The 13,436-nt window shown below is 44.9% G+C and overlaps 2 protein-coding genes across 2 annotated transcripts in view; both read right to left on the bottom strand.

Annotated features, from left to right (window-relative positions):
• The window catches only part of zmynd12 (zinc finger, MYND-type containing 12), a 12,727-nt gene extending 3,352 nt beyond the window's left edge, over positions 1-9,375 (bottom strand). The window contains exons 1-6 of the mRNA XM_056595208.1: positions 9,138-9,375; positions 6,380-6,521; positions 4,523-4,694; positions 4,027-4,196; positions 1,075-1,197; positions 582-666 (exon numbers count right to left, since the gene is read on the bottom strand). Coding sequence (XP_056451183.1) covers positions 582-666; positions 1,075-1,197; positions 4,027-4,196; positions 4,523-4,694; positions 6,380-6,521; positions 9,138-9,253 — 808 coding nt within the window. The 5' untranslated portion in view covers positions 9,254-9,375. The remainder of the gene's footprint in view (positions 1-581; positions 667-1,074; positions 1,198-4,026; positions 4,197-4,522; positions 4,695-6,379; positions 6,522-9,137) is intronic.
• A 196-nt stretch (positions 9,376-9,571) lies between these two features.
• Positions 9,572-13,357, bottom strand: LOC130388096 (epithelial membrane protein 3-like). Its single transcript, XM_056597436.1, has 5 exons — positions 13,120-13,357; positions 11,996-12,086; positions 11,689-11,791; positions 10,716-10,856; positions 9,572-10,300 (listed from the first exon to the last, which is right to left on the bottom strand). The coding sequence occupies exons 2-5, from the start codon at positions 12,071-12,073 to the stop codon at positions 10,125-10,127; spliced, it is 498 nt and encodes a 165-aa protein (XP_056453411.1). The 5' UTR covers positions 12,074-12,086; positions 13,120-13,357; the 3' UTR covers positions 9,572-10,124.
• Between the last annotated feature and the right edge of the window lie 79 nt (positions 13,358-13,436).

Below are 13,436 nucleotides of genomic sequence, written 5' to 3'. Positions count from 1 at the left end.
TTGCGTAGTATGTTCAATAAGTAGGCTGTTCAAATGCTAGGAATAATCAGCACTCAGGTGAGTGAGTTTCAGTTAATGACAAACAACCAGTGCCAAAGTCTCCCAATAATGCAGTGCTGGTGCCGAAGGAAAGTGTAGCAATCAGTTTTAATCTCAAATATACTGAGAAAGATGTCAAAAGATGAACAGAAATTTGCACAGAAGGCTTTTCTCAGATTAGAATATTGTTTTGCTCTACTTCGGATCGGAACAGCATGAGCCAAGAGAGAACAGACGTCCCTCTGATTGGAAGGTTTTGGATCAATACAGGGCCATATTCAATATCAAACGTGAATATCAGGATGGTCTCATGAGGCTCAGGTTTTATGCCGCACTTGACAATGTCATTTTCCAAGAAATCTGTCTTGATGACCTTCTTCACGCTTTTCCCCATCCGGGCATTCTTAGTATCAGTTGAGGTCAAACCAGTTTTAGATATTGTGTACAATCCACGACGTAACACCAACTGACTCCAGAGCGTTTTTTTGTAAACAGGCACAGAGAGTTCCCCGTCCCATCACCCCGTGTGAGGCGCTGCCTACCAAAGGGAGGCTGGATCGGGATGGAGCCACTGCTGAGGTACGGCTCACACAGTTTGGTCAGATGGGAGTGCCACGTGGTCGCGACCTACAACCACAACAGAAAACACAATTTCAGCAATTAATTAAAAAAAACACAGAGAATGATAGAGAGAGAGAAAGAGAGAGAGAGAGAGAGAGAGAGAGAGAGAGAGAGAGAGAGAGAGAGAGAGAGAGAGAGAGAGACAGACAGATAGATAGATAGACAGATAATAGATAGCTAGGAAGATGGATGGATTGTCTGATGAACACACTACTTCATTGTCATCGTCTAAACATGCACAAAAAAATATCAACCTTCTCTAGCGGCCATCTAGGTTTTAAGTGGCAGCTATGTTATTATCTGTTTTATCGAAAATTCTTACTGCGCTAGCTGCCATCTTGGAACTGAGGGGTTGAATTCCTGATTAATTTCCAAGATGGCCACTAGGGGAATAAGACCAATGTATCCCCTCACCTGGGAGTACAGGGACCGAGCGACCTGCTTCTTCTCCTGCCTCCTGAACACCTCGGCCATGAGGAAGTACCCGCCGCAGGGCACCGTGCTGTCCAGGCCAAACTCCTCAGTGGCGTGGTACACCTGGTAACCATGAAGATGGGATAGTACACACGATCATACACCAGGTAACCATATAACAATATAGCGGTAAAGCTCTACATTAAAGTTAGCGCTAAAGCTATGCTAGCAGCATGCATGAGAGTGGAAAGCATGTAAAAGAGCAGTATAGCGGCTAAACTATGCTAACAGCATGTAAAAGAGCAGTATAGCGGCTAAGCTATTCCAACAGCATGTAAGAGAGCGGAACAGCGGCGAAGCTCTGCTAACAGCATGTAAAAGAGAGGAACAGCGGCTAAGCTCTGCTAACAGCAAGTAAAAGAGAGGAACAGTGGATAAGCTATGCTAACAGCATGTAAATGAGTGACACAGCGGTACAACTCTGATAACACAGCATGCACGAGTGGGAACAGCAGCTAAGCCATTCTAACAGCATGCAAGAGAGCAGTATGGCGGTAAAGCTCTGCAGTAAAGTTAGCACTAAAGCTCTGCTAACAGCATGCAAGAGATCGGTGTAGCGGCTGAGCTATGCTAACAGCATGTAAAAGAGCGGTATAGCGGTACAGCTATGCTAACAAAATGTAAGAGATCATCTTGTGAATGCAGGAAGGTTGAACGCATATGGCGTAAAACAAAATTCATATTCACCATGATATCTATAAAGAAGGCCTCTGTGCCTACAATTTAGACTTAAAAAGTGCCAGAGAAACATTTTTCTCCAATATCATTAAAACCAATACTAATAATGCCTAAACCCTATTTGCAACTGTTGACAGACTGACCAACCCCCCAAAACAAATTCCACCTGATCTCCATTCCACGTAGAAATGCAATGAGTTTGCAGCTTTTTATACAGGTAAAACTGAAGGCATCAGACGTGCCATCAATATCTCCACTTCAAACCAAAATGTTGGACTACCACCCTGTTCAGGCAAAAGTAACGTGGCAAGGATGGCATGCTTTAGATGCATGTTAAAGCCATCAACCTGTTGCCTTGATACTTTACCTACCAACCTCTTTGAGAATGTTTTTGACTGCCTAGCAATAGGCATATTGCAGATAGTTAACAACTCCCTTCAGTCAGGCAATTTCCCAAAAGCCTTGAAAACTGCAGTTAATAAACCCCTTTTACAAAAGCGGAGCCTAGATGCCTCTATTATTAACAACTACAGACCAATTTCCAATCTACCCTTCATAAGTAAAATCATTGAGAAAGTTGTCCTCCAGCAACTTAATCACTTCCTGGCATCAACTGGTTGCTATGACACCTTCCAATCAGGATTTCGACCCCTGCACAGCACTAAGACCGCCCTTATTGTTGTAAACGACATCCGTCTTAACACAGACTCTGGCAAAACCTCAATACTAATGCTACTAGACCTCAGGGCTGCATTCGACACTGTAGACCATGCAATACTTTTGGACAGGTTAGAAAACTGGGTGTGGCTTTCAGGCACAGTCTTAAATTGGTTCAGGTCCTACCTACAAAATAGGAACTACTTTGTTTCCATTGGCGATTTTGTATCAGAATCAACCAACGTGACAAGACTTAGAGGGCTCATGTCCACTGAAGACTTACAAAAACTTGTACATGCCTTTATCACTTGTAAGCTTGATTACTGCAATGGTCTCCTTACAGGTCTCCCAAAACAAACTCTAAGGAAGCTTCAGCTTGTTCAGAATGCTGCTGCTAGAGTTCTAACAAAGACCAAAAAAATTGAACATATTACACCAATTCTTAAAACGTGGCTTCTTGTAGGTCAGAGAATTGATTTTAAAATCATGTTGCTAACCTATAAATCCCTAAATAGTTTAGGCTCAAAATATTTAACTGATATGCTTCCACTACTTCCACGCCTTCTAGACCAATAAGATCTTCTTAGACCAATCTGTTAATTATCCCCAGAGTAAACACGAAACATGGGAAAGCAGGATATAGTTACTATGCAACAAATAAATGGAATAAACTTCCTGAGGATTTAAGACTTGCCCTGCTCTGAGCACCTTTAAAACAAGACTGAAGACTGTTATGTTTGCTTTAGCTTTCTGCTAAATCTTAAATACTTTGCACTTTCTAAAAAGCTTTTTTAACATTGCCTTTATTTTCTATTTTATTACTAAAATGCCTTTTTAACTTTCCCTTTATTTTCTATTTTTACCAGAAAGATACATGATCTGATACCAGAGAGAAAGGATAAGGGTTTGAGACCAAAGTTCTGTCTGGGTTAGAGTCCTAGAATCTGGGTTGGAGTCCCAGAGAAAGGACCAAGTTCCTTTAGGTCGGGTTGGAGTCCCAGAGAAAGGCCTGAGTTCTGTCTGGGTTAGAGTCCCGACGTCTGTCTGGGTTAGAGTCCCAGAATAAGGCCTTTGGTTCGTGGTTAGAGTCCCGACGTGTGTCTGGGTTAGAGTCCTAGAATCTGGGTTAGAGTCCTAGAATAGAGTCCTAGAATAGAATTAGAGTCCTAGAATAGAAATTGCCTAGAATCCGGGTTGGAGTCCAAGAGAAAGGACCAAGTTCCTTTAGGTCGGGTTGGAGTCCCGACGTGGGTACCAGAGAGACTGTTGATCTGATCTTAAATACATTGCACTTTCTATTTTACTAATTTCTCTGCATATGTTTTCTTTTACTTATCTATTATTTTATTTGATTGTATGACAATGTTTATATGTGAAGCGCATTCAGTCTGCCTTGTGTATGAAAAGTGCTATATAAATAAAGTTGCCTTGCCTTGTCTAAAGCTATGCTAACAGCATGTAAAAGAGCGGAACAGCGCTAAGCTATGCTAGCAGCATGTAAGGGAGCAGTACAGCGCTAAGCTATTCAAGCAGTGTGGACAGGCCAGCTCTACGGACGTCGGTGGCGAGGTGGAAGAGGGCAGACTCCAGATCCCCGGTGGAGGTGTGGAGGCACCCCAGGGTGCGGTGCAGCTGGTGGAGGAGCACCCGCTCACAGCCCGGGTTCTGCAGCATGCTCCACTCCGCATCGGACAGGTAGACCCTGGCCCGGCCCAGCCTGCCCAGGCCTTAACGCACACACATAGAAACACACACGGAAACAGGTACAGAAACACGGATACACAGACACATAGAAACACATATAGAAACATAGATACACACACACACACACACACATAGAAACCCATATAAAAACACAGATACACACAAACACACACATAGAAACCCATATAAGAAGAACACAGATACACACACCCACACACGCACACACACACAGATACACACAGATACAAGCGCACACACACACACAGATACACATGCATAGAAACACAGATAAACAAACACACACACATACACACAAATAGATCCCACCGACCCAGTCCCCCCAGCTCACCCATGTAGGCCCGGCCCAGCATCAGGTAGAGGGGCACCAGCGGTATGGCCCCGGAGCCATACAGCTCCAGGCCGCAGGCCAGGGCGAGCTGCAGGGCGGGCAGGGCCTCCTGGTGTCTCCCCTCCCCCAGCTTACCCCGGGCCACCTCCCGGCACACCCCCAGCAGCTCCTCCTAGGGGGGGAGAGACCACAGAACCAACTAGACCAACGGCGTCTGTCAGCTGTGCCACGGCCTGCTACAGTCTAAAGGCTCAGTTATGGTTCAACGTCGACGCAACGCAATGACCACGCAGACGCTTCGACGCAGACGCTCGATGCAGACGCTGCGACGCAGACGCTCGCCGCAATTTCTGGGCTCACGTCAGGCCCCTGCGGTGGACGTAAGGGGGGGTCCACAGGACGTAAATGGGTCCTTGCGTTGCGTCGACGTTGAACCATGACTAAGCCTCAACCCCCGCAGAGCATGCATCATGTGTCTGCTTTCAAAGCACGTTTTCAAAGTCAAGCCCAGTGATGCAAAAGATCAGCGCATTACCAATGTGCAAAGCTGTCAATGCACGGAGCAGGCCACAGGACATCACCTGACATTATGTAACATCAACCAACACGAGACGATGAGATCACTTCAATAACCTGTTCAAGCTGTTTCAGTGTTTGGTTTCTCTAAATAGGTATTTTATACAGTATAATTGTGTTTAAGGAGGCTTCAGTCTGACACGCAGAGGCACTGCTCACAAACACACGCGCACGCTACACATCATGGGGTTGCTATGAATTTAATAAAGTTCAATTTCCTGGAGTGAGATGAGTGTCTGTAGAGGTACGCGTGTTGAAGGGGTTTTATGTGTTGCAGACGGCTGAAGTTATTTTACAAGGGAATCCACAGCGGCACAGGGAAAATCTGACTCACATCTAGGAGTTGATGAACCATCTTTGTGATACACGCACACACCTGAACTCACATGCACACACACAAACACACACGCAGGCACTGCGCACGGTCCCACACACAGGCACTGTGCAGAAACACACACACAGACACACGCACACACAGAGGCACTGCTCACAAACACACGCGCACGCAAACACACGCACACACATACACACAGGCCCTGCGTGCAGACATATACCCACAGGAACACTGCATACACAAACAGATAAACACACACATGCAACCACATACATTAACCAATGTGTATTTAAACACTTAATATTATATTACACTAATAATTGTTCCCGACCCCCGGTTCATAACAATGCCTCTTCTGTTCCGAGCCCCACCTGCCACCTTCTGAGGCTTCATCAGGTTGAAGGAATCTACATCAGCAGAGCTCTACTTCACAGAGAGAGAGAGAGAGAGAGAGAGAGAGAGAGAGAGAGAGAGAGAGAGAGAGAGAGAGAGAGAGAGAGAGAGAGAGAGAGAGAGAGAGAGAGAGAGAGAGAGAGAGAGAGAGAGAGAGAGAGAGAGAGACAGAGACAGAGACAGAGACAGAGACGGAGACGGAGAGAGAGGGAAAGGGAGAGAGACAGAGAGACAGACAGAGACAGGGAGAGGGAAAGGGAGAAAGACAGAGAGACAGACAGAGACAGGGAGAGGGAGAGAGACAGAGAAGGACAGAGAGAGGGAGAGGCAGAGAGACAGAGAGGGAGAGGGAGAGAGGGAGAGGGAGAGAGGGAGAGAGAGTAAGAGACAGGGAGAGGAAGAGAGAGAGACAGGGAGAGAGAGTGAGACAGGGAGAGGGAAAGGGAGAGAGACAGAGAGAAACAGAGACAGAGACAGAGACAGATAGAGGGAGAGGGAGAAAGTGAAAGAGACCCCCCCCCCCCCCCCCCCCCCCATCACTGGCTGGCCCTCACCATTCGGAGTCTAGCCTGGGCGTGGTGGGCGTCCCGGTCGGCCTGCAGGACCAGGGGAGGGGCGGGCCTACGCATCCATGCCAGGCGGGGGCACACCTCCTGGTGGATGCCCACCCAGTCGGCCGCCTGGTGGTCCGGGTCGCTGAGCGGGGACACACAAAGGTTATAGGAGGCTATACAGTGTAGAAAGTACCGGGAAAGTACTTTTCACCTCAAGCACTTTACTTACAACATATATATATTTTTTAAATCCATACAGCGCAGAACTTTATGAAAGCAAACCGGCAAAAAATACTGAAAAAAAACAGAACTTGGAATGAAAGCGGAACACAACTTGTTCATCCGGTGTACGGTGCACATATTGATATTTCAAATCAAGCTCCCTGTTCTTGCAGTGCATCTGGGTAATTAGTACGTTCCTTTCTGCTTGTGGGTGAAGGCGCACCACAGTGCCCTGAAGGTTAACAAGGCAATATTGGGAAAACCAGCCTCCTCGGGATGCCTTGGTGTCCTTACGTATTCAGATAATCACACCGTAATCAGCCTGTTTACCATCGGCCGCTACAAAGGAGCTTAGCATCAGCACTAATACTGAATCCAAATTTGCTGATTGCTTGCCCAAGAAGGCCCAGCTCGCCTTGGAATCCAAAATATAGAAAACAAGTAGATGTTGTGGTGTGAGCCTGTGGCAGAACTGTACGACTGTACGTGTGTGTGCGTGTGTGGGTCAGTGTTAGTGTGTGTGTTTGTCTTTCTGTCTATCTGTGTGTGTGTGTGTGCGTCAGAGTGTGCATGTGTGTGTGTGTGTATACGTATAGGTGATTCTGTGCCTGTAGGAGCAGGATCAGTCCTGGTGTTTCCTCTGAGCGCGCCGCGGCCATGCTAAATAACACAGCCCTGCATAACCAGCCTGTAATTTCGCTCCTCTGGCGTTCGCCTGCTCCTCGTCTTCAGCACGGCCCTGTGGAAACTATCTCGAGTTTCCCCGGGCATGTGTGTGTGTGTGTGTGTGTGTGAGTGTGTGTGTGTGAGTGTGCGTGTGTGTGCGTGCGTGTCTGTGTTTGTGTATGTGTGTGTGTGTGCGCCCGCTTTCTCTTTCTCCTTCTGCTGAGCCTGTGCATTCATTCCAGTGTGACTGTTTTTTCCCCCTATCCTTTCTTTTTTTTGCAGGGATAATTTCAGTTTTTTCAGCAAGGCAGGGATGTGTGTGTGTGTGTGTGTGTGTGTATGTTTGGTGGGGGGGGCACGCTGGCCACGTCACATCAATAACAACACCGTGTTATACTGTCTTGTTGTGACCATATGATAGTTGCGACTGACTGTGTGTGCATGTGTGTGTGTGTTTGTGGGTGTATGTGTGTGTGCGTTTGTGTGTGTGTGTGTGTGTGTGTGTGTGTGTGTGTGTGTGTGTGTGTGTGTGTGTGTGTGTGTGTGTGTGTGTGTGTGTGTGTGTGTGTGTGTGTGTGTTGGGGAAGGGGAAGGGGGGGCCCACTGGCCACGTCACATCAATAACAATGCTGTGTCATACTGACTTGTTGTGACCATATGTATGGTGTATTCGAGTGTGCATGTGTGTGTGTGTGTGTGTTTGTGTATGTGATTGTGTATACGTGTGTGTGTGTGTGTGTGTGTGTGTGTGTGTGTGTGTGTGTGTGTGTGTGTGTGTGTGTGTGTGTGTGTGTGTGTGTGTGTGTGTGTGTGTGTGTGTGTGTGTGTGTGCGTTCCAGGCTGCAACACATCCATTAAACACGCAGGTATAAATAGGGATTCACGAGGCGGTGTCGAAAATCAGAGAACGCACCCTAATAACACACAATGACTGTGCTCTTTGTCTACACAGGGCGGGAAAACAAACTCCTTTAGTGATACAATAGAGCACACAATGATGCGGTTGTACAGGGTCATTTGTGGACTTAACTCATCATTGAGGATAAACGTATGGTCACTTGAAGGACATTGGTTCTTCAGGCTAGATGCCTAAATCCCCATGTTGTTATGGATGTGGCTATTCACTGGCTCTTGTGTCGCGTGATGCTCTTAAACTCTCTTTCTCTCTCCCCCCCTCTCTCTCTCCCCCCCCCCCCCCCCCCCCCCCCCTCTCTCTCTCTCTCTCTCTCTCTCTCTCTCTCTCTCTCTCTCTCTCTCTCTCTCTCTCTCTCGCTCTCTCCCATTTTCTAACGGTTTGGCAGCATAGGCCTACTTGTGTACAATGTCTCATTGATTCCAGAAATGTCTGTCACATGAAATGCATTCAAATCGTTTCCTAAGAAGTATACAAAAAAACAAAAGAGTAAAATAGTGATCTCTTCCTCTCACAGGGTTGGGTTAAAGACTCCACCACAAAGGCTAAAATGACAACGTGTCTAGACAATTACAAAGACAATGACTTATCTATTTTTTTGTATGAGAATTTAAACATTTCTTTAGATCTGATGTTGTGCTTTGTCATTTTGATCTTGATGAAAGGACAAAGTCGGAGTTGATAATGATGTTAGGTTCTTGAAATGTTTTAAAGTGGAGAGTTTGGTGATTCTGTTTCAAGATGTTCCTCCCAGGGTCGTCCCCCTTCGTCTGGCTCGTCACATGTTCCCATGTTTTTATGCTCAGACTGCATTTTTGAAATCTATTGAATACCGCCCCCTAGTGTGGCAAATAAAGATTAGAACTAACCGATAGTTGAATGTATGCATATGCTGGTTGAAAAGGAAATTGTCTACATTTCACATATCATGTAGAAGCGAGTTACTCAATGTCTTACCAGTAAAATGTGACGCGACATTGCAGACACTGTAGCCGTGCTGGTTTTTGACATAGTTCACATTGTTTCCTGGTGCCTTTGGGAAGTGCGAGAGGACTTATCGTCGACGTCATCATCACTCCTGGCCGATTAATGGTCACCCCAAAAATGTCTAACGATGGCTATAATGAAAGGACCGCAGGGACGTGCTTTATCGGTGCTGACCGAAACAAACACCCGAGGTTAGGAAAACCTTGGGTACACGTCGTTATGTCTCCGGTTGCCATGGAAACGCCCTTTGACTGACTACCCTCCGCCACCCCCCCCGCCCCCTCTGCGACCATTTGTGTAGTGTAGGTGTATAAATTAGGTTCAGCATTTGAGGCAATAATAAATCATTCTATTACTGATTTGGACGGACTTATTTGAGTATTGAGGCAAATTCATGGAGCACAGAACAATCGATTTTTTGTGTTTTTATATTAATCATTTTATTAAGAAAACTTGGAGCATCTATTAAACATATATCTCACATTAATGATATGTACAAAAATATATTTCAATTTTTAACCCTCCAACCCTTTCTTCCTAGTCAGAATTGAAAAGCAATTGTTATACATAAACCTGAACTTTTCTAAAGACAATTTAAAGCTAATACTTATTTGGAATCAGGCTGCAACTAATAATACTTCTTTGGTTGTATATGCATAATTAAATACAACTTCAAAAGAAAGATATTAAATATAGGATGAAAGCCTCATGCATTATAAGTCAAGTCTCCAATGGCTTCTGAATCAAATAGCTAAAAAGGAGTACACATCCCACTCTACGCATTTACAAAAATAAAAAAGCACATTTAACTATTGGCCTACATGCAAATGTTCTCGGACATGGCTTCTACTAAAGCAGAGGCATCAACAACAGGGCTGTAAGATGATTACACTGTATCGGCCATTGTTGTAGTTCCTCGTAATACAGAGAACTACAGCTGTCTTCTGCTATTGTTGGTCACTCTTTCTTGCGCAGGTGGATGTACAGCAGTCCGCTGACGAGCAGCATAGGGACACACGTCCAGGCCAGGATGTAGCAGTACCCAAAGTGGCCTAGGGTGAGTTCCCGGGAGTCTTGGAGGATGTCCTTATTGTGTAGCGTGTAGATAAGCGCTGCTGCGAAGGCAGTTAGACCTAAAAAAATCGCAAAACAAAGCAAAACAAACTGGATTAGCTCTGCCCTCTGTGATATTATTATGGGTGAATCAAAGAGGGTGACCCATATAATTTCCATTCACAAAGATCAGGCCCGTTTCCATGAGCCTGATCTTTTTTTATTATGTTGATATTTTATTAGGTACAGAATTTATTGGAAATATAGTACAATCCTATGATCCTTTCCTCAACAATGCACAGAAAGACCAGCTATGCTTTCTACAGTGATTTGAAACATAAATATAAATACATAAAAATAACCAAAATGAAACGGCGTTGTTGTAATGACATCATATTATTACAATAATAAGTCAAACGGTTGACCTTGAATCAAAGTACCGTCAGCACAAAGACACCCGGGGGGGGATTACAGCCACAGGGCGGAGCTCGTTACCTGCGAAGACCTGACAGAGGCCGGTAAAGTAGAAGAGACCCCCCTTGGACATGGTGAACAGCTGGCCCAGGAACACCAGGAAGGAGATGGAGGAGAAGACCACCGACAGAACCATCAGCACCTGCACGGACTGGAGCCAATCTGAGGGTCACACACACAGTACTGTTAATACAATCACTCTGAGGGCCCCTACAGTCACACAGACAGTACTGTTAATACAATCAATCTGAGGGTCCATACAGTCACACAGACAGTACTGTTAATACAATCACTCTGAGGGCCCCTACAGTCACACAGACAGTACTGTTAATACAATCACTCTGAGGGCCCCTACAGTCACACAGACAGTACTGTTAATACAATTACTCTGAGGGCCCCTACAGTCACACAGACAGTACTGTTAATACAATCACTCTGAGGGCCCCTACAGTCACACAGACAGTACTGTTAATACAATCACTCTGAGGGTCCATACAGTCACACAGACAGTACTGTTAATACAATCACTCTGAGGGCCCCTACAGTCACACAGACAGTACTGTTAATACAATCAATCTGAGGGTCCATACAGTCACACAGACAATACAATACCACTGAGGGTCTATACAATCAGTAGTGTTAATATAATTACTCTGTGTGTGCATAGTCCATTCATCCAATCATTACCGTCCTGTACAAACTGTTAATACAGTCGATAAATACAGTAAATACAGTAATGTATACAGCAATACCATTAATAATGTCAATACAATCTATATGTATTGATTGATATTGGTGGGAGAGAGAGAGAGAGAGAGAGAGAGAGAGAGAGAGAGAGAGGGGGGGGGGAGGGAGATCGAGAGAGAGCAATGAGAAGGATAAAACGAGAGAATATGGAATGAGTCATGAGAGAGAGGAACGAGGGAGAGAAGGGAGACGTGCTCATTTGCCCATTCTGTCAGGGGAACGGGAGATGCCTGAGACGGGAGCTCACCGGTCTCTTTGGAGGAGGCACACAGCCACGTGCCCGTGTCGTTATCGAACCTACAGTTGTACCACAGGTCCGAATTCTCCATGCCGTCCCACACCCACCATGACTGGAGAGGGAGAAACAACACGGTGATGCCAACTCTTCTCTAGTCCTCGTCAAGCAACAAGTAATAAGGAGGAGGGGGTGGATGATTCATTGACACGTTGAATGAAAAGGAGGAAAACCCTTTGCTTATGGTACATTTAATTAATATGAGGGAGAACATTGGATGATGATAGGTTGAATAAATAGGCGGGAAAACATTTGATACCTTCTCCATAGTGGCAATGAACAGCATAGCCAGGGTGATGAGATGCAGTAGTGTCACAAACATCAAAAGGTACGCCATTTTTTAATTCGGGCTACAGAAAAAAGAAACAAGGGAATATATACATTACTTTCCAAACAAAATATACAGAAGTCTATAAATATATACAAGCATTGGCTGAAGAGCAAAACCATTTAGCCTGTTCCACGGTTCAACACAGAAGTCCTACATTAAAAAAAAGCGTGCCTACCTCAACTTGAAACAAGAAATGGAAAATGTGACCAGCAGCACAAAGTATAGCCTGTGTTATGTAACGAGACGGTTAAAAACATAGTGCCAATGAAATTCTTTTTTTTTCCACCCACAACTGGGCCTGTGTGTTGGGCCTAGAGCAGAGCAGCTAATTTATATTGCAGTAAAGGGCGAGGCCTGTTGAGATCAAAACGCAGTCAAAATATTTACCCAGTTTACTTCTGAAACCATGTGAAGGCTACTGTTTGTCACTGCGCATAGTAAACAACTTCCACTGAATGTACACCTGGAATTCATTTAGGCTTTTAAACTCGTTTTTTTAATGAAAGACTCAAACGTTTTTTTCTTTTTGCTATTAGGCTATAGGTCTACATATATTTTTGCCTATTTATTTGAGTTAGTGATGATGTCATAAATATAGCTATTACTAGGAATTTATAGAATCCTCTGAGAAAACACAATTTAGGAAAACAAATAGAAAACATTAAAACAAACAGAAATATCAGCGGGAAAGGAGACCGGATGCATTATAGATAGTTATCAGGAGATCCGGCCAACTGGGAGGCTGCCATGGCTGTCAATTAGGCCTACATCGTTCTACATCCATCACACTTGAAACCCAATGCAAAGGGATGTTTTTTTATAACTGCTCTTCAATCATACTTCATCATCATTCAAGGCGTTATAAAATATTGTACCAAGAAGCAGGACAAAAATGATAATCCAGAAGTAGGCCATTAGATCGTGTTGAACTAGGGAGGGTACTGAGTTTGAGTCATTGCAAAACTATTTATGTCCAGTACAATGCAACCATAGGTCACCATAATAGACCTCCAGAAACAACAATGTAAAAATATAAATAAATCTTAACTTACATCAGGATATTCTTTTGTCTTGTTTTTCAGACTTCACCCACAGCCGTGCAACTCTGTAGTATCAAACCCCTTTCGGTGGTCCTCAAATTTGTACCAAAGCACCTCCCCTTTATTTTTTTTTACTTTTCACTCACTCATTCCATCCAGAGTTTCCAGGACCAGGAATGCAGACTTCTTAAAAAGAAACGTTTATAACGCCCATTTTCTCCCTGCAGAACAAACCGGCCTTTAACTCTGCCTCACACATCCGGAGAGGGAGAGATCACCATCCAAAAACGTCGCAGGCTACACCCACCCGCGGCCAGCGCGGCCCCACC

The sequence above is a fragment of the Gadus chalcogrammus genome, chromosome 1 (genome assembly GCF_026213295.1).
Source record: "Gadus chalcogrammus isolate NIFS_2021 chromosome 1, NIFS_Gcha_1.0, whole genome shotgun sequence".
NCBI lineage: Eukaryota > Metazoa > Chordata > Actinopteri > Gadiformes > Gadidae > Gadus > Gadus chalcogrammus.
The sequence above is the reverse complement of the archived record's forward strand: the minus strand, read 5'-3'. Positions and strand labels throughout refer to the sequence as shown.